The 23939-nt window shown below is 53.3% G+C and overlaps 2 protein-coding genes and 2 long non-coding RNA genes across 13 annotated transcripts; 3 read left to right on the top strand and 1 right to left on the bottom strand.

Moving 5' to 3' along the window:
* Positions 1 to 1611: 1611 nt before the first annotated feature.
* On the bottom strand, positions 1612 to 11556 carry ANAPC11 (anaphase promoting complex subunit 11). Of its 10 annotated transcripts, none has more exons than XM_077969435.1 (4): positions 11493 to 11556; positions 8422 to 8484; positions 7124 to 7243; positions 1612 to 1955 (listed from the first exon to the last, which is right to left on the bottom strand). In XM_077969435.1, the coding sequence occupies exons 3-4, from the start codon at positions 7230 to 7232 to the stop codon at positions 1810 to 1812; spliced, it is 255 nt and encodes an 84-aa protein (XP_077825561.1). In that variant the 5' UTR covers positions 7233 to 7243; positions 8422 to 8484; positions 11493 to 11556; the 3' UTR covers positions 1612 to 1809.
* LOC144336063 (uncharacterized) lies at positions 5841 to 6349 on the top strand. Its single transcript, XR_013407484.1, has 2 exons — positions 5841 to 6079; positions 6160 to 6349. It is a non-coding gene; the product is annotated as an uncharacterized LOC144336063 (long non-coding RNA).
* ALYREF (Aly/REF export factor) lies at positions 10764 to 14385 on the top strand. Its single transcript, NM_001261013.1, is given in 6 exon segments — positions 10764 to 11024; positions 11526 to 11657; positions 13026 to 13173; positions 13771 to 13834; positions 13936 to 14113; positions 14209 to 14385. Coding segments are annotated over 6 exon segments (795 nt in total). The 5' UTR covers positions 10764 to 10766; the 3' UTR covers positions 14224 to 14385.
* Positions 14386 to 18168: 3783 nt separating this feature from the next.
* LOC144336069 (uncharacterized) lies at positions 18169 to 23303 on the top strand. The gene is made up of 2 exons (XR_013407490.1): positions 18169 to 18400; positions 22160 to 23303. It is a non-coding gene; the product is annotated as an uncharacterized LOC144336069 (long non-coding RNA).
* The last annotated feature ends 636 nt before the right edge of the window (positions 23304 to 23939 follow it).

Here is a 23939-nt window from a genome sequence, read left to right as displayed (position 1 = left end):
CACAGTGCCCAGGGGGCGGTTTTTCCCACCCTGAGGGGTATTCTTGGCTCCAGGCATCAGAGTCCTTGTGGCTTGTGGGGCCCTCATTTCTTTCATGCCCTTCGGGGAAGGTTCCACCAGCAGGGCTGCTACTGACGGGGTGCTCTGGGAGCGGGGCAAGGTCAGGCACTGACCTCAGGAAAGCCACACCAAGGCACTGGGGCTCCACGATTCCTGGAGGCCCCTCTCTGCCAGCTCTGCCCCTGGAAGGGCACCAGGCAGGACTGCCAGCCGCTCTCTTGGCAGGTGACATCCGCCTTCAGGCTCACTGTGCCCTCACCATTTCATGCTCCCCCAAGGTCCTGGTCACGTCTTCTTTTGGATATCTCGCCAGGACAGGCACTGGCACTGGGGCCCTGGTACTTGTTTCTGGGTTCCGTGCTTCCCAGGTGTGATGGTGAATACTGAGGGTTATTTTGATGGGATCGAAGGATGCAAAGTATTGTCCCTGGTGTGTCCGCGAGGGTGTTGCCAGAGGAGATTCCCATTTGAGTCAGTGGCTGGGAGAGGCAGACCCACCCTCAATCCAGGTGGGCACCACCTAATCAGCTGTCAGCACAGCCAGAGGACAAGCAGGCAGAGGAACGTGGAGAGACCAGACTGGCTGAGTGCGGCCTCCATCTCTCTCCCGTGCTGGATGCTTCCTGCCCTCGAACATCAGACTCCAAGTTCTTCAGCTTTCGGACTCTTGGACCCACACCAGTGGCTTGCCGGGGGCTCTCTGCCCTTTGGCCACAGCCGTGGGCTTCTCTACTTCTGTTTTGGGACTCAGACTGGCTTCCTTGCTCCTCATCTTGCAGATGGCTTATTGTGCGACTTCATCTTGTGATAGTGAGTCAATGCTCCCAATAAACTCTTCATATACACTCTTCATATAGAGAGTCCTGTCTCTCCAGGGAATCTGACACAGATTTCAGGGGAGGCCTGGTCTACTCCCCAGGGTGCTGTGAGGAAGGAAGTGTCAACAGGCTCACACTGGGCACAGGACATTGGCCCCATGAATGCCAAGGGCTCCCCAGGTTACTAGAGATACAGCCTGCGCTCTGTCCAGAAGCAGCCTGAGACCCCAGGGCTGCCGCTCCCCCAGTGGCCCCTTCCCACAATTGTGGGGAGCACAGGAGCCTCCCAGGGCCACCCTTTCGTAGGCAGGGAAGCCTCAGACATGTGTGGACACACTTCCCAGTGTCAGGACACCGATCCCTACACTGTGGGAGGCCCAGCTCCACCGAGGAGCTGCAGACAGTCCCAGTGAGAACACGGACGCCTGCTTAGAGATGGTGGCCTTCAGTCTGGGGGTACCACAAGCAGCAGCTGCCAGCTGTGCACAGCCAGAGTCCCTCAGAGCCAGCCCGAGGGAGGGTCCAGGGCCGCCCGGCCATCCAGCAGGCAAGAGCATGCCTCAGGCCCTACCGTCTGATCCCGCTCCTTCTCCTCCCAGCTGTGACTCAGGGTTTGATGAGTGCCTTGACAGCGTTTCACGAAGATGTTTATTCATGAGAGTTTTCATATCAAAACACACCGAGACCGCATCAATATGCTGAGAACACAGGCACCCAGCGGCCTCCAGCAAGATTTGAGTAGTTTAATGAGTTTTTACTTATTGGATAAAAGTGTCAACATAGTGATGGGAAAACAAACGCAGCTCCAGCCCTTGTTTCCACCTTGTTACAGCCCAGGGGCGCTGTCCCCAGCAGCAGCTACCGCAGCCATCAGCGCCAGCATGAGGAAGGGGCCGCGGGACACCCCCTCCAGCGAGGGCCAGGCCGGGCCTCACTCCTTGAACTTCCATTCCTGGCGACACATGGGGCAGTGCTGCTGCACCTGCTGCGCGTGCAGCCACTTGAGGATGCAGTGCATGTGGAAGCAGTGGGAGCACTGGCCCCACACCAGCGGGCAGTCGTCGCCAGGCACCTTGCCTACAGAGGGGAGGCGGGGAAAAGGACAGGCATGACCAGGCTGGACACAGAGCATGTGACAAGCCAGGCAGGGGTGCAGGTTGGGACCCTGGGCAGTGGCTCCAGCCCTGCAGCCTCTCATGTTTCACAGAAGCCGAAATCAGGAGAGTTACCCAATCGGTCTCCTGACCAGCCTGCCCCCAGGCGAAGACCAGCAACTATGCCAGACATGAGGCCTCCACCCCAGGCAACCACGCCCAGGCTCAGGCTCATCATGCTCAGCGGGGAGCCCAGGGACCCTGCTGAGGAGGCAGCATCCGGGAGGAGGCACTCTGGTCTAGACCACTGTCCCGTGCTTGAGGCTGGGGAAAAAGGGCAACGTCTGACCTACAGGCCCTGAGCCCACCTGCAGACACTTGATCTGTGATGCCAAAAAGGTCACATGAATGGTCAAGGCACCAAGGAGACACACATCTGAGTAGTGAACTGGTCTCTTGATCAAGGGCATGAGGGGTGGGGCTTGGGGACCTAGAAGACCCTTCCCTAGACTTCAGGAATCCGGGGTGCCGCCCAGGCACTGGGGACGCCATGTTGATGGGCCCTGCCTCCCAGGACAGGCACAGGCTGCGGGCACCAGCCCAAACACCTAGAAATGCTTTCTCCATGGAGAGGGCCTGACAGAGAGGGATACTCATATAAGCCATGATCAAGAGAAACAAGTGTCCCTGATCTCCAAGAGCCTGGAAAACCCCATGAAACAGCTGCTGCCAGCAAAGCACAGCAAGTCCCAGCCCCAGCCCCGTGGCAGGGTCGGTCTGGCATTGTGGAGCTGGAGCTCGTGGCCGCCCTCCTGTCCTGGCGGCACCGGCCCCACAGCATGCCCACTCCCAGCCCTGGGAGGACCTGCCCATGGGGGCTTTCTAGCCTCAGCACAACTCTGCTTGAAATCACCCCTTTCAAATGAGAGCGAAGCCTGCGAGCCCCCTGAGGAGAGGGTCTGAGTGCGCAGGAGAGGCCCCGTTAGACAAAGGTGCCGCTTGGTTCTCGTGCGTTCCCCACCCGAAGCTGGCCTGGGGTGTCTGATGAGTCCGCAGATGCACTGAGGCTGACTCATTCAAGGACCTGCTGATCTCCTGATTGCATTTCTTTAAATTAAAACTCCTCTCCGCAAAACTGCATTGCCACAAGAGTCCTCTGGGATGCGGGATAGACTCACTGTTTACCAGCCTCGGGCTCCCACGGTCTTTGTTGAACTTAGCCACTCTGAATTTTTCAAAGGAGTTCAATTTTAGCAAAAGAAACCTGGTGCTGCTTAGCCCAGAAGCACATTAGACTTGTCAAACGCTTTGCACGTTAACACTGACTCACTATAACTTAACCATCAGCAGGTCCAAAAATCAGACTCTCAACTCCTTAGTGTGCAGCCAACAGGCCCCATTTTAACAAAGTCTGAGCGCACTGTGCCAGTGGAGAGATGCTGAGAGTTCAGGGTAGCACCCCTCTGGATGTCCCATCACAGGCCCAGCTGGCATGGTGCAGGCCGGGCTCTGCAGGCTGCCTGTGGACCCTCCACTGCAGTCAGTCGGGGGCTGCCTAGTGCCGCCTCTAATCCACAGGATTCACCACCCACATCTGGCCCACAGATGCAGCCAGACTAGGCGTGGACACATGGTTTGGAGGAATTTCAGAAGTTAACCTGCTGCTCCAGAAGTTGAGTGACTGCCCTCAGAGCACCCCGTGCTGTCTTTGTTACATCCTTAAGAGCAATTTAAAAGGGATCAAATAAAACCATGCCTTGTGAATGCCTAGTTATTAACCTAATTAGCTATTAAGTACAAATCCAATCAGGCAGAGTCAATCAATAATTTCCTAATATTACACCCTACCCATTTGATTAAATGAGGATTAATTCCTGAATAATAAGATTTCTGTTTAGCTAGAGCCAATGTAAAAGTTAAGCCTAGAATAACAAGTATTTGTACTGGCCAGGCACCACCCCTATAATCCCAGCACTCTGGGAGGCTGTGGCAGGACAGAGTCAAGAGTTTGAGACCAGCCTGGGAAATACAGTGAGACTCCATTTCCACACAAAAAAAAAATAAAAATAAAAATAAAAATTTATATAGTTTTGTTCAGGCATGGTGGCTCACGTCTGTAATCCCGGCACTTTGCTAGGCCAAGGCAGGCAGATCCCTTGAGCCCAGGAGTTCAAGACTAGCCTTGGCAACACAGCAAAACCCTGTCTCTACAAAAAATTAAAAAACAAATTAGCCAGGCATTGTGGAGCCTGCCTACAGTCCCAGCTACTTGAGAGGCTGAGGTGGGAGAATCACTTGAGCCCAGGAATTGAAGGCTACAGTGAGCTATGATTTTGCCACTGCACTGCTGCCTGGGTGACAGAGCAAGACCTTGTCTCAAAAAAAAAAAAAAATTGTACTAAGATTCAGTCATTTCAACTTCACCTAAAGAAGCAAAGACAGGGGTGGGCGCGGTGGCTCAAGCCTGTAATCCCAGCACTTTGGGAGGCCGAGGCGGGCGGATCACAAGGTCAGGAGATCGAGACCACAGTGAAACCCCGTCTCTACTAAAAATACAAAAAATTAGCCGGGTGCAGTGGCGGGCGCCTGTAGTCCCAGCTACTCGGGAGGCTGAGGCAGGAGAATGGCGGGAACCCGGGAGGCGGAACTTGCAGTGAGCCGAGATCGCGCCACTGCACTCCAGCCTGGGCGGCAGAGCGAGACTCCGTCTCAAAAAAAAAAAAAGAAGCAAAGACAGGGGTGGGCGCAGTGGCTCACACCTGTAATCCCAGTACTTTGGGAGGCCGAGGTGGACGGATCACCTGAGGTCAGGAGTTTGAGACCAGCCTGGCCAACGTGGTAAAACCTTATCTCTGCTAAAAATATAACAAATTAGCTGGCTGTGGTGGTGTGCGCCTGTAATTCCAGCTACTTGGGAGGCTGAGGCTGGAGAATCCCTTGAACTCAGAAGGGTGGGTGTTGCGGTGAGCTGAGATGGTGCCACTGTACTCCAGCCTGGGCAACAGGGCAAGACTCTATCTCAAAAAAAGAAGAAAAAAAAAAGCAAAGCCAGATGAGTGTGGTGGTATGCTACTTGCAAGGCTGAGGCAGTGAGATTGCTGAAGTTCAAGTCCAGCTTGGGCAACATAGTGAGACCCTGTCAATCAATATGGGCATATACCTGGCCCCACAAAAATACGCCTGGTTACTTGGGATAGTAGGGAGCTTCTCGGTCCTCCCCATTCCCCGCTGTCCTCTCCATTGCCCACTGTCCTCGGGGGAGTTCTTCTTGTCCTCCCTGGGCAAAACCTTGACCCTTGCTTCTGCTTTACGTTCATTTTGGTCTCATGAAAAACCATTTTGCTGATACAAAACTCTGCTTTCAACCTAAATGTAATCAAACTTTTTTTTTTTTTTTTTTTGAGACGGAGTTTCACTCTTGTTGCCCAGGCTGGAGTGCAATGGTGCGATCTTGGCTCACCACAACCTCCACCTCCTAAGTTCAAGCGATTCTCTTGCCTCAGCCTCCTGAGGAGCTGGGATTACAGGCATGCGCCACCATGCTCGGCTACTTTTTTGTATTTTTAGTAGAGACGAGGTTTTATCATGTTGGCCAGGCTGGTCTCAAATTCCTGACCTCAGGTGATCCGTCCACCTTGGCCTCCCAAAGTGCTGGGATTACAGGCGCCTGCCACCATGCCTGGCTAATTTTTTTTTATTTTTAGTAGAGACAGGGTTTTGCCATGTTGGCCAGGCTGGTCTCGAACTCCTGGCCTGAAGCAATCCGCCTGCCTTGGCCTCCCAAAGTGTTGGGATTATAGGCGTGAGCCACTGCACCTAGCTTATACCATTCAATTTTGAGAATTTTCAAATAAAAAGTTTAAACTAATCTTTTTTTTTTTTTTTTTTGAGACGGAGTCTTGCTCTTGGCTCATGGCAACCTCCGTCTCCCAGACTGAAGCGATTCTCCGGCCTCATCCTCCCCAGTAGCTGGGATTACAGGCACGCGCCACATGCCCAGCTAATTTTTGTATTTTTAGTAGAGATGGCATTTCACCATGTTGGCCAGGATGGTCTCCTGACCTTGAGATCTGCCTCCCTCAGCCTCCCACAGTGCTGGGATGACAGGTGTAGGCCACCACACCCTGCCTCGAGCTCTTGACCCTGTGATCTGCCTGCTTCGGCCTCCCACAGTGCTGGGATGACAGGCGTGAGCCACCGTGCCGGCCTCGATCTCTTGACCTTGTGATCCGCCCACCTTGGCCTCCCACAATGCTGGAATGACAGGTGTAGGCCGCCCGCCTGGCCTCTAATCCCTTTTTAATCCCACGTATTTCACAGCTGAGTTTCATGCTATCAAGTCTGTGCAGGATCTTTATACAAACATGAGTCCCAACCACCTGGCTTTTTTTCTATCAACTTTTCTTCATGAAATGACAATGAAAATGTTGGGGGGGTGCAGTGGCTCATGCCTGTAATCCCATCACTTTGGGAGGCTGAAGCAGGTGAATCACCTGAGGTTGACAGTTTGAGACCAGCCTAACATGAGAAACCCCGTCTTTACTGAAAAATACAGAATTAACCGAGTGTAGTGGCGCACGCCTGTGATCCCAGGTACTCAGGAGGCTGGGGCAGAAGAATCGCTTGAGCCCAGGACGCAGAGGTTGCAGTAAGCCGAGATTGCGCCACTGCACTCCAGCCTGGGCAACAAGAGCGAAACTCTGTCTCAAAAAAAAAAAAAAAAAAAGAAAAGGAACTGTGGGGATGTCATGCAGGTTTAACAGGAGCCACCGAGGCTAGTGCAGCAGGCAGCACGGAGGGGACACTCACAGCCGGGGCAGCTCAGACAGCACAGAGGGGACACTCACAGCCGGGGCAGCTCAGACAGCACAGAGGGGACACTCACAGCCGGGGCAGCTCAGACAGCACAGAGGGGACACTCACAGCCGGGGCAGCTCAGACAGCACGGAGGGGACACTCACAGCCGGGGCAGCTCAGACAGCACGGAGGGGACACTCACAGCCGGGGCAGCTCAGACAGCACGGAGGGGACACTCACAGCCGGGGCAGCTCAGACAGCACGGAGGGGACACTCACAGCCGGGGCAGCTCAGACAGCACGGAGGGGACACTCACAGCTGGGGCAGCTCAGACAGCATGGAGGGGACACTCACAGTCGGGGCAGCAGCCGTTAAATGCCATCCTGCAGATGCCACAGTTCTCATCGTTGGCCACCCAGAGCCAAGTGGCCACGCCATTCCAGCACTTAATCTTCACCTTCATGGCAACAGAGCCTGTGGTGGAGGGGAACAGGACGACTGGCTAAATTGAGTCTGCAGAGCTAGAACATTTAGGCGCCAAAATAGGTATAAGCCTGGCACAGTTTAGTCCCAGCTACTCAGGGAGCCAAGGCAGGAGGATCACTCCAGCCCAGGAGTCCAAACCTAGCCTGGGAAACATCGTGGAACCCAGCCTGGGAAACATCGTGAGCCCTGTTTCTATTTTATTTTACTTTTATTTTTATTAATTTTTTGTTTTTTGAGACGGAGTCTCACTCTGTCACCCAGGCTGGAGCGCAGTGGCATGATCTCACCTCATTTCTTGTGCCTCTGCCTCCTGAGTAGCTGAGACTATAGGCACGCGACTCCACACCAGACTAATTTTTGTACTTTTTTTTTTTTTTTTTTTTTTTTTTTTTGAGACGGAGTCTCGCTCTGTCGCCCGGGCTGGAGTGCAGTGGCCGGATCTCAGCTCACTGCAAGCTCCGCCTCCCGGGTTTACGCCATTCTCCTGCCTCAGCCTCCTGTGTAGCTGGGACTATAGGCGCCCGCCACCTCGCCCGGCTAGTTTTTTGTATTTTTTAGTAGAGACGGGGTTTCACCGTGTTGGCCAGGATGGTCTTGATCTCCTGACCTCGTGATCCACCCGTCTCGGCCTCCCAAAGTGCTGGGATTACAGGCTTGAGCCACCGCGCCCGGCCAATTTTTGTACTTTTAATAGTTGAGGTTTCACCACGTAGGCCAGGCTGGTCTTAAACTCCTGGCCTCAAGCGATCTGCCGCCTCAGCCTCCCAAAGTACTGGGATTACAGGCGTGAACCACCGTGCCCTGCTGTGAGCCCCATTTCTATTAAAACAAATAACAGGTAAAGGGCTCTGGGTACAGAGGGTCAGGGCTACAGGGGAGCTACTGCAGAACAGCGAGCCCTGGCAGCAATCCACTGTGGCTCACGACTGTAATCCCAGCACTCTGGGAGGCCAACTTGGGAGGATCGCCTGAGCCCAGGAGTTTGAGACCAGCCTGTGTAACATAGTGAGACTGTCTCTACCAAAAAAAAAAGAAGAAAAGGAAAAGAAAGAACTATCTGTGAGGTTTCTTTAGCCGTCTAGAGAAAGGGCACACTTTTCTCTCCAAGGGAGGGAACTCAGCTCCTCACGGACAGAGAGATCACACTGTCAGGAGTTTCATTTTACCTCATGTTGAGGATATCTTCAAAGATCTCAAGTGGGTCTGGCCAACATGACAAAACCCCGTCTCTACAAAAATACAAAAATATTAGCTGCAGGTGGCGGCTCATGCCTGTAATCCCAGCACTTTGGGAGGCCGAGGAAGGTGGATCACTTGAGGTCAGGAGTTCAAGACCAGCCTGGCCAACATACTGAAACCCTGTCTCTACTAAGAATACAAAAAATTAGCCGGGTGTGGTGGGCACCTGTTATCCCAGCTACTCGGGAGGGTGAGGCAGGAGAATCACTTGAACCTGGGAAGCAGAGGTTACAGTGAGCCGAGATCATGCCATTGCATTCCAGCGTGGGCAACAGAGTGAGGCTCCATCACACGTACACATACAAAATTAGCCAGGCGTGGTGGCGCACACCTATAATCCCAGCACCCAGCTATTCGGGAGGCTGAGGCACAAAAATCGCTTGGACCCAGGAGGCAGAGGTTGCAGTGAGCCAAGATCACAGCACTGCACTCCAGCCTGGGCGACACAGTGGGACTGTCTCAAAAAAAAAAAAAAAAAAAAAAAGCCTGCTGTGGTGGCATGCACCAGCTGCCTAAGAGGCTGAGGCGAGAGGATAGCTGGAGCCCAGGAGTTCAAGACTGCAGTGAGCCAAGATCACACCACTGCACTCCAGTCTGGGTGACAAGGGGAGACCCTGGCTCAAAAAACACAAAAACAAAAGCAAGTATCTCAAAACAACTTAAATCCATGAAATGGGCTGGCCCTGACTCAAAAAACAAAAACAAAAGCAAATATCTCAAAACAACTTAAAATTCATGAAGTGGGCTGGGTGTGGTGGCTCACGCCTGTAATCCCAGCACTTTGGGAGGCCAAGGCGGGCGGATCACCTGAAGTCAGGAGTTTAAGACCACCCTGACCAACATGGTGAAACCCTGTCTCTACTAAAAATACAACTAATTTCTCTACTAAAAATACAACAATTAGCTGGGTGTAGTGGCACATGCCTGTAGTCTCAGCTACTTGGGAGGCTGAGGCAGGACAATCGCTTGAACCCAGGAGGCAGTGGTTGCAGTGAGCCAAGACTGCCCCACTGCACTCTAGCCTGGGCGAAAGGAGACTGTCTCCAAAAAAAAAAAAAAAAATTCCATGAAATAGCACATTGGTTTTCATTAATAAATTGCAAATATGTCATATAATTTCTTTTGGAGACAGGGTCTGGCTCTGTCACCCAGGCTGGAGTGCAGTGGTGCCATCATGGCTCACTGCAGCCTCGACCTCCTGGGCTCAAGCGATCCTCCCACCTCGGCCTCCCAAGTAGCTGGTAGTACAAAAGTGCACCACCAAACCCAACTAATTTTTTTTTTTTTTTTTTTTTTTTTGAGACGGAGTCTCGCTCTGTGGCCCAGGCTGGAGTGCAGTGGCCGGATCTCAGCTCACTGCAAGCTCCGCCTCCCGGGCTTACGCCATTCTCCTGCCTCAGCCTCCCGAGTAGCTGGGACTACAGGCGCCCGCCACCTCGCCCGGCTAGGATTTTTTTGTATTTTTTAGTAGAGACGGGGTTTCACCGTGTTATCCAGGATGGTCTCGATCTCCTGACCTCGTGATCCGCCCGTCTCGGCCTCAACTAATTTTTTTTTAAGAGATGGGGTCTCACTATGTTGCCCCAGCTGGTCTCAAACTGCTGGGCTGAAGCGAACCTCTTGCCTCGGCCTCGCAAAGCGCTGGGATTGCAGGCGTGACCGCGCACGAAAACTTGTAAAGGATATGACTAGCAAATTGTGAGAGTGCAGACTCGGGGGTCTGCAGGTGGGGACCAAACAACCAACCCGCAGCTCTTCTGCGGCGGCTGTCGCCCGCCGAGGCCGCGTCCGCTGGACCCCGCCGCGAGCCGAGCGCACAGTCCCGGGCGGGAGCGGAAACAAGGACTCCCAGCGGCTGCCCGGCACCCGCCGCGCCCGCAGGGCCCCCAGCGCCCCCAGCCCAGGGCGATCGGGTGGGGCGTGCGGGGAGGGAGGGGCGCGCAGGCTCCGCCCCCAACGGCTGCCGCCCCACCCCCTGCGCCCTCGCACCTTCGCCAACCTAATCACGCGCCGCCCTGCCCGCCCTTCCGTTGGCAGCGCCGGCGTCCGCGCGGGAAGGTATAAAAACGACCTCAGTCGCGGCCCGGCTCCCTCAGCAGCGCCCGCCGAGTCCCGCGAGCCAGTGCGCACGCGCCTTCCCGCCTCACCCCGTCCCGCGCGCGCAGCCGTCCGCCGGCGGCCAATCAGCAGTCGCTCCGAGGCCGTGGCACCGGAAGGCCTCACGAGGCGCCGGAAGTGACGCGCCGGCGTGCTGACGCGCGGGCTCGAGCCGATGCCCGATTCCGCGCCCGCCATGGCCGACAAAATGGACATGTCTCTGGACGACATCATTAAACTGAACCGGAGCCAACGAGGCGGCCGCGGCGGGGGCCGGGGCCGCGGCCGGGCCGGCTCCCAGGGCGGTCGCGGCGGTGGGGCGCAGGCCGCCGCGCGAGTGAGTCGAGGCGGCGGGCCCATCCGGAACCGGCCGGCCATCGCCCGCGGCGCGGCCGGCGGAGGCGGCAGGAACCGACCGGCGCCCTACAGCAGGGTGAGTGCGGAGGCCGGCCGCGCCGGAGAGCGGGAGGGGACCAGCCGGGGCCGGGGCGTCTCGCGGTGGAGACCCGGGCCGGCGGACAGATAGGGCCGGTGGAGCGGCCGCCCGGAGGTCCGGAGGGTGCGTGTGGGCGCGGAGGGGGTGGTGGGCGGGAGCGAGGTCGTTCTTTCGGGGCCCGGTCTCGGAGGCTGAGACCCTTCCCGGCTCTTTGTTTGTTCCGGCCGCCGGGGCCTCGTGGCGGCAGGAGAGGAGGGGACGCTGGGCGCGGCACCGGCGGCGGGAAGTTAGTCGAAGGGAACTGAAGTTGTGCGGCCGCGGTGGGACCGTGCCGCCTCGGGCTGGGGCAGCTGCTGCGCCGGAGGGAGCGCTAGCGGCCCCGTCTCGGCCGGATCCTCTCAGGCCGGGAAGAGGAAGGGTCCGGAGTAGCCGTGAGGGCCAGGAAAGGCCTGGACTGAGACTCACGGATCTGCTGTTGTTGCGGTTTTTTTTCTTCAGCCAAAACAACTTCCCGACAAGTGGCAGCACGATCTTTTCGACAGTGGCTTCGGGGGTGGTGCCGGCGTGGAGACGGGTGGGAAACTGCTGGTGTCCAATCTGGATTTTGGAGTTTCAGACGCCGATATTCAGGTAAGAGACGAGGGCTTCTCGGTGAGCCGTTCGCCCTGCACAGGACCGATCGTGATTTGGGGGAGGGGGCCCTGAGTCCCCTTCCCGCCTTAGCGAAGGGAGCGCTCCCAGCTCTCAAGGGCTGCAGGACAGACCTAGCTCTAGTAAAGCCGGGCTCAGTCCGCAGGCAGGTGCGAGCCTAGCCGAGCCTGAGGAACTGCTGCTGATAGTCTGAAGATGGGTTCTGTGAGTGAACATCCCCAGCCAGGGCTTCCAGTTTCTAACAGGGACCAAGACTGATCAAATGTGAGTGGTTGTTGGCTGTTTAACCCAGCCCAGTTGCTCTTTAAATGTTGTGCCCCTTTTAGTGGGTTAATGTGAGAAAAATAATCTTTTTTATGTACCTTATGAAGCACAGGAAGCCTGTGTGATTTTCTGGCTCTGTCTGCCTTGAGTATTGTCTTATAAAGACGTTGTACGCTGCGGTTTTATCACTCCCCACCCCCGTGTCCCTTCAGTGACATGATTCTCAAGCCCATCTTTGGTTGAAGCTTTTCTTTTTTTAAAAAAGAAAAATTGAATCCCAATGGCATTTAAACTTGTTTTCTGGTTAAGAAATGATTTTTTGGGAGTCAGTTTTGGAGATGGCTGGGCAGGGTTCAGTTGCCCACAGCCCAGCCATTTGCCTTGGGAGGACAGAGTAGGGCCAGTGAGCACTCACAGTGTCTCAACACTTTTTTTAAGGTGGTTTCTAGCATCCACTGGAAACCGCTTTTGGTGAACTCCAGTTCCCGCTGTGTGCCTGCGGCCGGAGTATCCCCACACTCTGGGTTCCCTCTCCAACTCCCAGCCTGCCTGAGGTCAGGGCAGTTTCCATGGCAGCGCTTGACTTCAGACTTTGCGGCAGGCTTGAGTAGGAGGAGAGGGAAAGGTGAGCCAGAATCTGCCTCTGGGGGAGGGGCTGGGGTCAGGGCTCCCGAATCTACAGGCCCTTCAAGCTGGTCTGATATCGGACTGCTTCCCTTGCTCTTGCTCTTGATCTTGGCCTTTACCGTTTCTTGGAACAGCCCTTGGGTGTGTTGTAAATTTTCCTTCGTTGAGGAGGATAGTGGCTTAATTTTGTGCCCCTTGCTAGTGGGCTTTGCGACTTCCTCTATCTGCATCATGGTACACGTGTCAGGTCCCCACAATGGCAGGAGCCCTCAGACCCAGGTGCTCTTGGAAGTTGCTGTCCCTTCTGCCCCACCCTTCCCTCATTTCCCGTTACCACTGTCCTGCCTCCCAGGGAACCACCCCCAAAGCAACTCACGCTTCCAGGGCCTGTCCCTGGGCCACCAGAAGGAACCCAGTTTTGTTGCTTTTCTGACAACTGTTCTTTGCAACTCCCAGGAACTCTTTGCTGAATTTGGAACGCTGAAGAAGGCGGCTGTGCACTATGATCGCTCTGGCCGCAGCTTAGGAACAGCAGACGTGCACTTTGAGCGGAAGGCAGATGCCCTGAAGGCCATGAAGCAGTACAACGGCGTCCCTCTGGATGGTGAGTCTGGGGGTAGACCCACGCTGACTGTGGGGCTTGTGGAGTTTGGGGCTGGCACCTGTCCAGGTAGGAAAATGGGGTACCCCTGTGGCTGAGGACACTTTGCATTTGCCCCTTTGTCTCTCTCTTCCATCTGCCACCTCTCATGCTGCCCCACACATCTGGACCAACCTCTTGTGAACCCCCATCCAGCAAGCTACATCCCTCCCCTCCTTCAGCTCCTTCCGGAAGATTCACTTCTGTGAAGCCTTCTCAGAACCGCCATAGTACACCTCTGAGTGCGGGGCTGTAGTCGTAAAGACAAAGGTACCGGTTCTTCTTCGTCAGGTCACCCACACCTCTCCACCCACGAGCACCCTGACACCTCAGCAAGCAGCCCACCCAGTCTGGACTGAGAAGGATGAGGAGGTGTTGGTGGGGTTGCTTCCTTGCCATTTTGTTCTCCCACCAGTATCTCCAGGCCATTTCCCTTGTCGGGGGCATTTGAGACACACAGAGGCCCTTTCCAGTGTTTGCATGGAGACCAGGGTGTGGTGCCAGCTGGGTTGGTTTCAGAGCCTCTCATTAGAACGTGCCCTCTTGTATTCTTTGCCGCAGGCCGCCCCATGAACATTCAGCTTGTCACATCACAGATTGATACACAGCGGAGACCTGCACAGAGGTGACTTCCGGGGCCTCTGGGGAAGGGTGTTGGCCTAGGGTGTAGCTGTATCGCCCTTGGGGTTCTTCCAGCTATGCGAACGGTTTCATTTTCCTTGCTAGCGTAAACAGAGGTGGCATGACTAGAAACCGTGGCGCTGGAGGTTTTGGTGGCGGTGGAGGCACTCGGAGGGGCACCCGTGGAGGCGCCCGTGGAAGAGGCAGAGGTGCCGGCAGAAATTCAAAGCAGCAGCTTTCGGCAGAGGAGCTGGATGCCCAGCTGGACGCCTATAATGCGAGAGTGAGTCCCGGGGGAGCCAGCTGGGGGCCCGGTCGAAGCCACAGTGGGGAGCAGGCCTTCTGTGAATGCGAGCCTCTTTTTCCTCTGTGTTTCAGATGGACACCAGTTAAACAGACCGGCAAATCCGCGTGTGGAACAGGACCCAGGCGTTTCCTCTTGCTCCCTGGTCGGGGGTGGGCGGTGGCTGGGGCTGTGCGGCCAATGATGGATTTGTTTCTTTTATGTTTTAAAATAGGATTTAAAAACTCATGTAAAGGTTTTTTTTTTTTTTTTCCTTTTTTTTTTTTTTTAAATTCTGAAACAGACCTGTTTTGTACCGAGTTATTTTTGGGATAAATTTTACCGGTTGCTGTTGTGGAGAAGGTGGCGTTTCCACCTTTTCCATAATAAAATAGAAATGTGTGTAGAACTGGAACTGTTTGATTCGTCCCACTGTTGGAGTCCAAGCCTGGGCTAGGACTTTGGTGTCTGTCCAGCTGGTGGGGGGGAACCTGAGTTGGGGATGGAGGGTGCAGCCCCATCTGGTGTTGGACGCCTGACGCTGGCATGGGTTGTGGGGGTGGTGGGGGGTCCCCACTCCTGGAGGGCCGAAGCTGCCTGCTTCCTTTCTCATTCTCTTTCCTGCCTCACACCTAACGCCTTCCTCTCTAACTCACCAGGTGGGAGGACACCTTTGCCCGGAGCCACCTGTTGACCCTTGTGCCTGTGCCTCCAGGTGAGGGGAGGTTGGGGTGGGGCGGGCTGCCCTGTGTGCTGTCCACAGACTTCCCACAGCCAGAGCATCTCTGGGCTATTCCTTCCTTTCTGGTACTTTGGTTTTCAGAGAAACGTGGATTCAGCAGTTTTGACTTTGTAGTGTAATTCCTTTGTTTTTCTATTTTTTTTTTTAACGTTGCCACAGAGCAAGGTATGAGGATTCTCTCTTAGTTGTGTATTTGATGAAGTGACTGGTGGAAGCTGTGACAATCTGTCCATTTAAGAGTGGGGCGGCTGGGCGTGGTGGCTTACACCTGTAATCCCCAGCACTGTGGGAGGCTGAGGCAGGCGGATCACCTGAGGTCAGGAGTTCAAGAGCAGCCTGACCAACATGGCGAAACCGCGTCACTACTAAAAATACAAAATTAGCTGGGTGTGGTGGCGCATGCCTGTAATCCCAGCTACTCGGGAGGCTGAGGCAAGAGAATCGCCTGAACCGGGGAGGTGGAGGTTGCAGTGAGCTGAGATTGTGCCATTGCACTCCAGTCTGGGCAACAAGAGTAAAACTCCGTCTCAAAAAAGAGTGGGGCAACGCCTGATACCTGTAATCCCAGCACTTTGGGAGGTCAGGGCAGGAGGATCTCTTGAGCCCAGAAGTTGGAGACCGGCCTAGGCAACATGGCAACACCCCGTCTCTACTAAAAATACAAAAATTAGCTGGGTGTGGTGGCATGCTCCTGTAGTCTCAGCTAGTCTAAAGGCTGAGGTGGGAGGATCCCTTGAGCCCTGGAGGTCGAGGCTGCTGTGAGCCATTATCATGCCGCTGCACTCCAAGCTGGGCAGTGGAGAGAGAGCCTTATGCCCCCGATGCTGGATTGGTGACAGCACTTTGAGAATGAGATGGGAAGGGGGACAAGGAAGCTCCCGAGTTTTGCCTGATGCCACTGTCCCACTGCTGGGATGTACAGAAGACCAGGGCAGTGGGTAGTGGTAGTGGAGAGACAGACAGGAATATACGCCGTGTCTGCAGAAACCTTTCCCTGCACCAGCGGCTCCTGCGGGCACACATCCCAGGCTAAGCTTGCTTCCATGCTGGGATGGACCTGGCTGAGTCATGGGCAGGGGAGTGTGACTAAGGGTGACCCTTTCACTGTTGGTCACAGATGTCACTACAGGTCAGCAGCTGCCATCTAAGCAGCTTGCCCCATGCCAGCCAGGGCCACAGTGTAGAAACCCAGATGAGCAGGATGACTAATCTTGGCCCTTCCAGAAGCCCAGTCTAGCAGGAGAAAGGATTACTAAGTACCTAGCTTTAGTTGCTGTGAATGTGACAGGAAAATGTGATCAGTTCAGTGAGTTGGAATCAGGTTATCCCCAAGCAGGTGCCCTTGGCCTGGCCTCAGTGTTGGAGCAAGACCTGAGCAGGCTCATGCCAGGCAGGGGGGCTGCTCTCTGGGGCCGTGCTAGGACTGGCTCCCTGCTGCTTAGGAAGTGGAGAGGGCACCTGGTGGACTGGTATGATCAGCCTCTGCAGGGTGTGACAAATGCCAGGACTGACAGGCAGCACTGCTTTGGTTGTGCAGTAGTGATGTAACAGGTATTTGGAGGGAGGAATGACTTACTGGCATTTGGGGCTTACTGGCATTCTCAGGAGTGAGGGGCATGGGAATGAAGTATTATGAGGCCTTGGGGGACTGGGTGGGTAGGTGTCGTTGCTGAGGGGTGTCAGCATCTGGAGTGCTCCGCATCGGACAGGCTGGGCAGAGGCACCAGCTGGCCCGCAGGAGAGCACTGCCTAGAGCCAGACCTCTCCAGTTTGTCAGCTGATAGCACGTGGACACGTTGAGGTAGTGTCCACATGTGGCATGGTCTTGGGAGGGTTGGAGGTTATGGAAGTAGAGAAAATGATGTCATAGAAACAATAGCTGGCATTTGCTGGGGGTCCAGTGGTGGGTCTTTGAGGCAGGTGCTGCCGAGTGGTCAAAGGAGAATGACCTGATTCTGTTCCTGGGGTGGGGGCAGGGCTGGCCATTTATAACTAGGGTAGAGGCTGGGTCTGGAAGCCACTGGGGCTTTTGGTGGGCAGCAGGTCAGGTAGCTGGGCTGAGCCTCATCGTACCCAGCCTTCATTTCCTTATTCCTAAAACACAAAACCTTACTTTACTTCCAAGGCTAGAGAACTATTTAATTTATTGTCCCATTGGGGGGCTTATGAGACAGGAGCGGGCTTTTCCACTGACTGCACAGACAGCAAGTAGACCTGAGGTCTTGGCCAGCTGGGCTGTCTGGTCCTCTCCTGAAGGGTGCTGCCAGTCCTCCGGGCACAGGGCCTTGCAGGGCAGACACTCCACACTGCCCAGCGCCCTGCTGCCCCCCCACCTGGTGACTGAGTGATGTTTTGCTCAGGCAGCAAGCTATAGCCAACAAACTGAACTGAGAGCCTTTGCCCCATGGGCACTCGCGGGGAACCTTCTCTGCCTCTGGCAGTCCTGTGGTTCCGTGGTGCCATGTGCCTGTAATCCCAGCTACTCCGGAGGCTGAGGCAGGAGAACCGCTTGAACCGGGGAGGTGCAGGTTGCAGTGAGCCGAGATCGCGCCATTTCACTCCAGCCTGGGTGAAAAAGAGTGCAACGCCGTCTTAGAAAAAAAAGAAAGCACAGGGATTGACCCAGATGGGACATATGACTGAAGGGTGGCAAAGCCAGATTACACTCAGGGTGTTCAAATGTGGGGAGAAAAGGGAAGCCCTGTTCTTCCTGGTCCCTTTCCCTGGCCGGCATGGGTTGAGAGTAGGAACTGGCCAGCCCCAGGCAGGAGAGGCAGCATTCCTGTGGGACTTGGAGCTCTTCCAGGGTGGCTCATGGCCTGCCCAGCTCTGTCTTCAGCCTGGGGTCCTTGGAGAGGGTCTCAGGTGTCAGCGTGCAGCTCCCACAGGTGCTCTGGCTTTTGGCTGGTGTGCACAGAGATCTAACAAGCAGTTTAGACTAGGAAGCTAATTGAATCGTGTTCAGCCTCCTGTGGGTCAAGGGGCTACATTGTTGCTCTCAGAAATCCTTTCAGATCTCATGAGATGGTTATGTCTGCATCTGGCAACAGAGTTGTCATGTAAATGAGAAACTTTTGGTTCTTACCTACAGTGAACTGATGGTCTGATACAGGAAACATACAAGTGATAGGTTGCAGTCTAGCCTAACGGGAGTGGAGTGTGCGGCATGGTGGGAACACAGGCTGCAAGAGCACTCCTCTCTCAGGCTGCACAAATGGTCAGCCAGTGTCCGAGGCTGCAGCGCTGCTGGGCGTTCTACATACATTTCATTTATCCTCTCAGCCATCTAGTAATACAGTCCTTCATTTTAGAGTTTTTTTTTTTTTTTTTTTTGAGGGAGCACTCAAACCTTCATCTTCCTGGTTCAAGCAATTCCCCTGCCTCAGCCTCCTGAGTATCTGGGATTACAGGTGCCTGCCACCACGCCCAGCTAATTTTTGTATTTTTAATAGCGACAGGGTTTCACTGTGTTGGCCAGGCTGGTCTGGAACTCCTGACCTCGTGATCCGCCCGCCTCGGCCTCCCAAAGTGCTGGGATTACAGGCGTGAGCCACCGTGCCCCACAGGAAGTTCATTTTCTTACCCCACAGATACGTGGAGCCTGCTGCACTCCAGGCACCATTTCAGGTGCCAGGGAAACCAGCAGTGAATGAAACACGAAATCTCTGTCCTGGTAGAACACACATTCTAATGAAGAAAAGACAAGACAGTGAAATGCAAGATGTCAGATGGCGAAAAGGCTGTGGAAGAAAACAAAGGGACCAGGGAGGAGCTGGGCGGGACCCGGCCAGTCTTAGTTCTTCAGGGTCAGGCCTGCCCTCAATAAATAAATGGGTATTGGGGGAAGCTTCACTGGCAGAGAATGGCAGGTGCAAAGGTCCCATGGTGGGAACACACTTGGAAGGCTCAAGAACAAGCCAGGCCCCCAGCATGGCCAGGGTGGGCAGTTGACACGGCATTAATATCTGGCCCCTGCTAGGCCATGAAGGAAGGAGCCCTGTGAGGACATCACCCAGAGGTTGTCTAGCCTGGGGAAGAGCCAGCCAGTGTAGGGAGGCCACGGGCTGGGGCCCGGCATGGAGGGCCTCGATGTAGATGACACCTGAAGGCAGAGGACGTGGAGTAGACTGACTTCTGTTTTGTTTTAAAAATATATAAAATATAGGCTGGTCTTGGTGGTTCACGCCTGTAATTCCAGCACTCTGGGAGGCTGAGGAGGGCAAATCACAAGGTCAGAAGATTGAGACCATCCTGGCCAACATGGTGAAACCCCCGTCTCTACTAAAAATACAAAAATTAGCTGGGCATGGTGGTGCATGCCTGTAATCCTAGCTACTCGGGAGGCTGAGGCAGGAGAATCGCTTGAACCCGGGAGTCGGAGGTTGCAGTGAGCTGAGATTGTGCCACTGCACACCAGCCTGGCGACAGAGTGAGACTCCGTTTCAAAAAAATATATACACACACACACAGAGACATATACGTATATGTACACATATATATACATATATATAAAATACAAAGTGCTTTCTTTTTTTTTTTTTTTTTTGAGACAGAGTCTATCACCCAGGCTAGAGTGCAGTGGCGTGATCTCAGCTCATTGCAACCTCCACTTCCAAAATTCAAGCAATTCCGCCTCAGCCTGCAGCCTCCTGAGTAGCTGGGACTCCACCTGTGCTCCACTACACCCAGCTAATTTTTGTATTTTTAATAGAGATGGAGTTTCACCATGTTGGTCAGGCTGGTCTCAAACTCCTGACCTCAAGTGCCCATCTCCCAAAGTGCTGGGATTACAGGTGTGAACCACTGTGAGCCACCACACCCAGCCTAAACTGTTCTTAAAACTTGTTTATACCTGGGTATGGTGGTGTTTCCTTGTAATCCAGCTACTTGGGAAGATTGCTTAAGCCCAGAGATTTGAATCCAGCCTGGGCAATACAGTGAGACCCTGTCCCACCAGCCCCCAATAAAAAGTACAAAAAATAAAACCAGTTTTTTTTTTGAGACGGAGTCTCGCTCTGCCGCCCAGGCTGGAGTGCAGTGGCCGGATCTCAGCTCACTGCAAGCTCCGCCTCCCAGGTTCACGCCATTCTCCTGCCTCAGCCTCCCAAGTAGCTGGGACTACAGGCGCCCGCCACCTCGCCCGGCTAGTTTTTTGTATTTTTAGTAGAGACGGGGTTTCACCGTGTTAGCCAGGATGGTCTCGATTTCCTGACCTCGTGATCCGCCCGTCTCGGCCTCCCAAAGTGCTGGGATTACAGGCTTGAGCCACCGCGCCCGGCCAGAAAACCAGTTTTTTAGCTCAAAAAGTAGCATTCAGTAATCACAAAAGGGTATTTACCCTTTTGTGGTTCCATTTGGTACACATTGGTGCGAACCAAATTGCCTTCCCAGGACCCTCCGGGGAGAATGCTGTTACTTACTGCAGGGTTGTCGGAAGTAAGAGCTTTATTGAGATGTAATTAACATTATGAAGTTCACCCACTTAAAGTCACTGCACAGGTCAGCGGCTTTCCCTATATTCACCGTGTCACACATCCACCACCATCGAATTTCAGAAAAAAAACCTACCCACTAGTTAGGCCAGGCGTAGTGGCTCACGCCTGTCATCTCAGCACTTTGGGAGGCCGAGGTGGGCGGATCACCTGAGGTCAGGAGTTTGAGACCAGCCTGACCAACATGGAGAAACCCTGTCTCTTACTAAAAATGCAAAATTAGCCGGGCGTGGTGGCACATGCCTGTAATCCTAGCTACTAGGGAGACTGAGGCAGGAGAATTGCTTGAACCTGGGAGGTGGAGGTTGCAGTGAGCCAAGATCGTGCCATTGCAGTCCAGCCTGGGCAACAAGAGTGAAACCCCGTCTTAAAAAAAAAACAACAAAAAAACCTACCCACTAGCAGTCACTCCCTAGCCCCAGCGACCACTAACCTTCATTTTGTCTCTGGATTTGCCTATTCTGGACATTTCATAAAATCAGTGTCATTAGTATCTACCTTCTTTGACTTAACATAATAGATTTCTTTTTTTTGAGACGGAGGCGCTCTGTCGCCCAGGCTGGAGTGCAGTGGTGCAATCTCGGCTCACCGCAAGCTCTGCCTCCTGGGCTCAAGACATTCTCCTGCCTCAGCCTCCCAAGTAGCTGGGTCTACAGGCGCCCACCACAACGCCCAGCTAATTTTGTTTTTGTATTTTTAGTAGAGACGGTTTCATCATGTTAGCCAGGATGGTCTCGATCTCCTGACCTCATGATCCATCCACCTGGGCCTCCCAAAGTGCTGAGATTACAGGCATGAGCCACCACACCCGGCCAGGTTTCTTTTTTTAAGAGACAGGGTCTCGCTTTGTCACGAGGCTGGAGTGTGGTAGCTCAATCATAGCTTACTGTAAATGCAAATCCTGGGCTCAAGCAATCTTCCCACCTCAGCCTCCCAAGTAACTGGGACCACAGGCACATGCTGCCACATCCAGCAAAGTTGTTTTTTCTTTTCCTTTTTTTTTTTTTTTGAGATGGAGTTTCACTCTTCTCACCTGGGCTGGAGTGCCATGGTGCAATCTCGGCTCACTGCAACCTCTGCCTCCCGGGTTCAAGTGATTCTTCTACCTCAGCTTCCCAAGAAGCTGGGATTACAGGCACCCGCCACCATGCCCAGTTAATTTTTTTTCTTTTTTTTTTTTTTTGAGACGGAGTCTTGCTCTGTTACCTAGGCTGGAGTGCAGTGGCATGATCTCAGCTCATTGCAAGCTCCGCCTCCCGGGTTCACGCCATTCTTCTGCCTCAGCCTCCTGAGTAGCTGGGACTATAGGCGCCTGCCACCATGCCCGGCTAATTTTTTGTATTTTTAGTAGAAACAGGTTAGCCAGGATGGTCGTGCTAGAATTACAGGGGTGAGCCACTGTGCCCAGCCACTAATTTTCTGTATTTTTAGTAGAAATGGGGTTTCCCCATGTTGGCTAGGCTGGTCTTGAACTCCTGACCTCAGGTGATCTGCCTACCCTGGCCTCCCAAAGTGCTGGGATTACAGGCATGAGCCACTACACCCAGCTTCCAGCCAGTGTTTTTTTTGTTTTTTGAGACAGTCTCGCTGTCTCCCAGGCTGGAGTGTAGTGGCGTAATCTTAGCTCACTGCAAGCTCCATCTCCTGGGTTCACACCATTCTGCCTCAGCCTCCTGAGTAGCTGGGACTACAGGCACCCACCACCACGTGGCAGATGTGTTTTTAGCAGAGTCGGCATTTCACCCTGTTAGCCAGGATGGTCTCTATCTCCTGATCTGCCCGTCTTGGCCTCCCAAAGTGCTAGGATTACAGGCGTAAGCCACCGTGCCCATCCCCAGCCAGCGTTTTTAAGGTGCATCTGTGTTATACTATGTCTAAGACTATTCCTTTTTATGGCCGACTACTGGCATAGATATACCACGGTTTTTTTTGTCTATTCATCTGTTCATGGACATTGGGGTTACCTCCACTCCATGACTTTATAAGAATGATGCTGCTGTGAACATTTTTATATACATTTTATATTAACATCTTTTCAATTCTCGAGTAGAATTGCTGGGTCATGAGGTAACTTTAATTTTTTGAGGAACTGCCAGACTTTTCGAAGCAGCTGCAGCATTTTATATTTCTACCAGCAATGTATGAGGGTTCCAATTTCTCCACATTCTCACCAACACTCATCTTTTATAGTTTAGTCATCCTACTGGGTGTGAAGTAATATCTCATTGTGATTTTGCTTTGCAGTTTCTTCTTTGTAATTCTTTTTTTTTTTAATGTCTTTAATCTCTATCTTTTTTATGTCTGGACTGAATAGACGTTACCATGGATAAATCGCCACCGTGGCAGATTTAGAAGGACTTTACTTGGAAACACACATATCCTAAATGGAATTAAATTTCCTATTATCAGTGGCATTCATCACATTCAACAAAGTAGCATCATAAAAGGTTGATTTTGTTGAGCATAATGAATACCTGAACTCCAGTTACATAAAGATGAGGATCATGTCTCTTCCTATTACCTTATGTCATTAAGTTTTATAGAAAAACTTGTCTCAGGCCAGGCACAGTGGCTCACGCCTGTATTTCCAGCACACTGGGAGGCTGAGGCAGGCAGATCACAAAGTCAGGAGATCGAGACCATCCTGGCTAACACGGTGAAACACCATCTCTACTAAAAATACAAAAAAATTAGCCAGGCGTGGTGGTGGGCGCCTGTAGTCCCAGCTACTTGGGAGGCTGAGGCAGGAGAATGGCATGAAACCGGGAGCAGAGCTTGCAGTAAGCCAAAATCGCACGACTGCACTCCAGCCGGGGTGACAGAGCAAGACTCTGTCTCAAAAAAAAAGAAAAAAAAAAAACTTGTCTGAAAAGTGCTATGATATTCTTGCTGAAATGGACATAGTACCATCTCAGTATCTTTAAAAAAAAAAAACTAAAAACTAAATTTTTAAAAATTGTGTTTTGAGACAAGGTCTCCCTCTGATGTCCAGGCTAGAGTGCAGTGGCACAAACACAGCTAACTGCATCCTGGAACTCCCAGGATCAAGGGATCTCCCACCTCAGCCTCCTTATGCTGGGACTACAGGCAACCACCACCGCGCCTGGCTGGTTTTTAAAACTGTATAGATGGGGTCTCACCATGTTGCCCAGGTTGGTCTCGAACTCGTGCACTCTTCTTGCACTCTAGGGATCCTCCTGCCTTGGCCTCCCAAAGTGTTGGAATTACAGGCGTCAGCCACCACACCCAACACAGCCTATTAATGTCAGTCTATTTCTCTGTTTAACTACGAATTTCCTGAAATGTTACCATTTTTATATTCAGATTTATAGAAAAGAAGCTTTTGTCTTTTATGACCTTGACACTTTTGAAGGGTACTGTCAGCTGTTTCGTAGAATGTCCCTTGCATTGGGGACTCCGACCTTATGACTGGACAAGGTTTTTGTTTTTTTGGTTTTTTTTTTTTGAGATGGAGTCTCACTCTGTCTCCCAATTTGGAGTGCAGTGGTGTGATCTCAGCTCACTGCAACCTCTGCCTCCCAGGTTCAAGCGATTCTCCTGCCTCCGCCTCCCAAGTAGCTGGGATTACAGG

This window comes from Macaca mulatta, chromosome 16 (genome assembly GCF_049350105.2).
Source record: "Macaca mulatta isolate MMU2019108-1 chromosome 16, T2T-MMU8v2.0, whole genome shotgun sequence".
In the NCBI taxonomy this organism is placed as follows: domain Eukaryota; kingdom Metazoa; phylum Chordata; class Mammalia; order Primates; family Cercopithecidae; genus Macaca; species Macaca mulatta.
The sequence above is the reverse complement of the archived record's forward strand: the minus strand, read 5'-3'. Positions and strand labels throughout refer to the sequence as shown.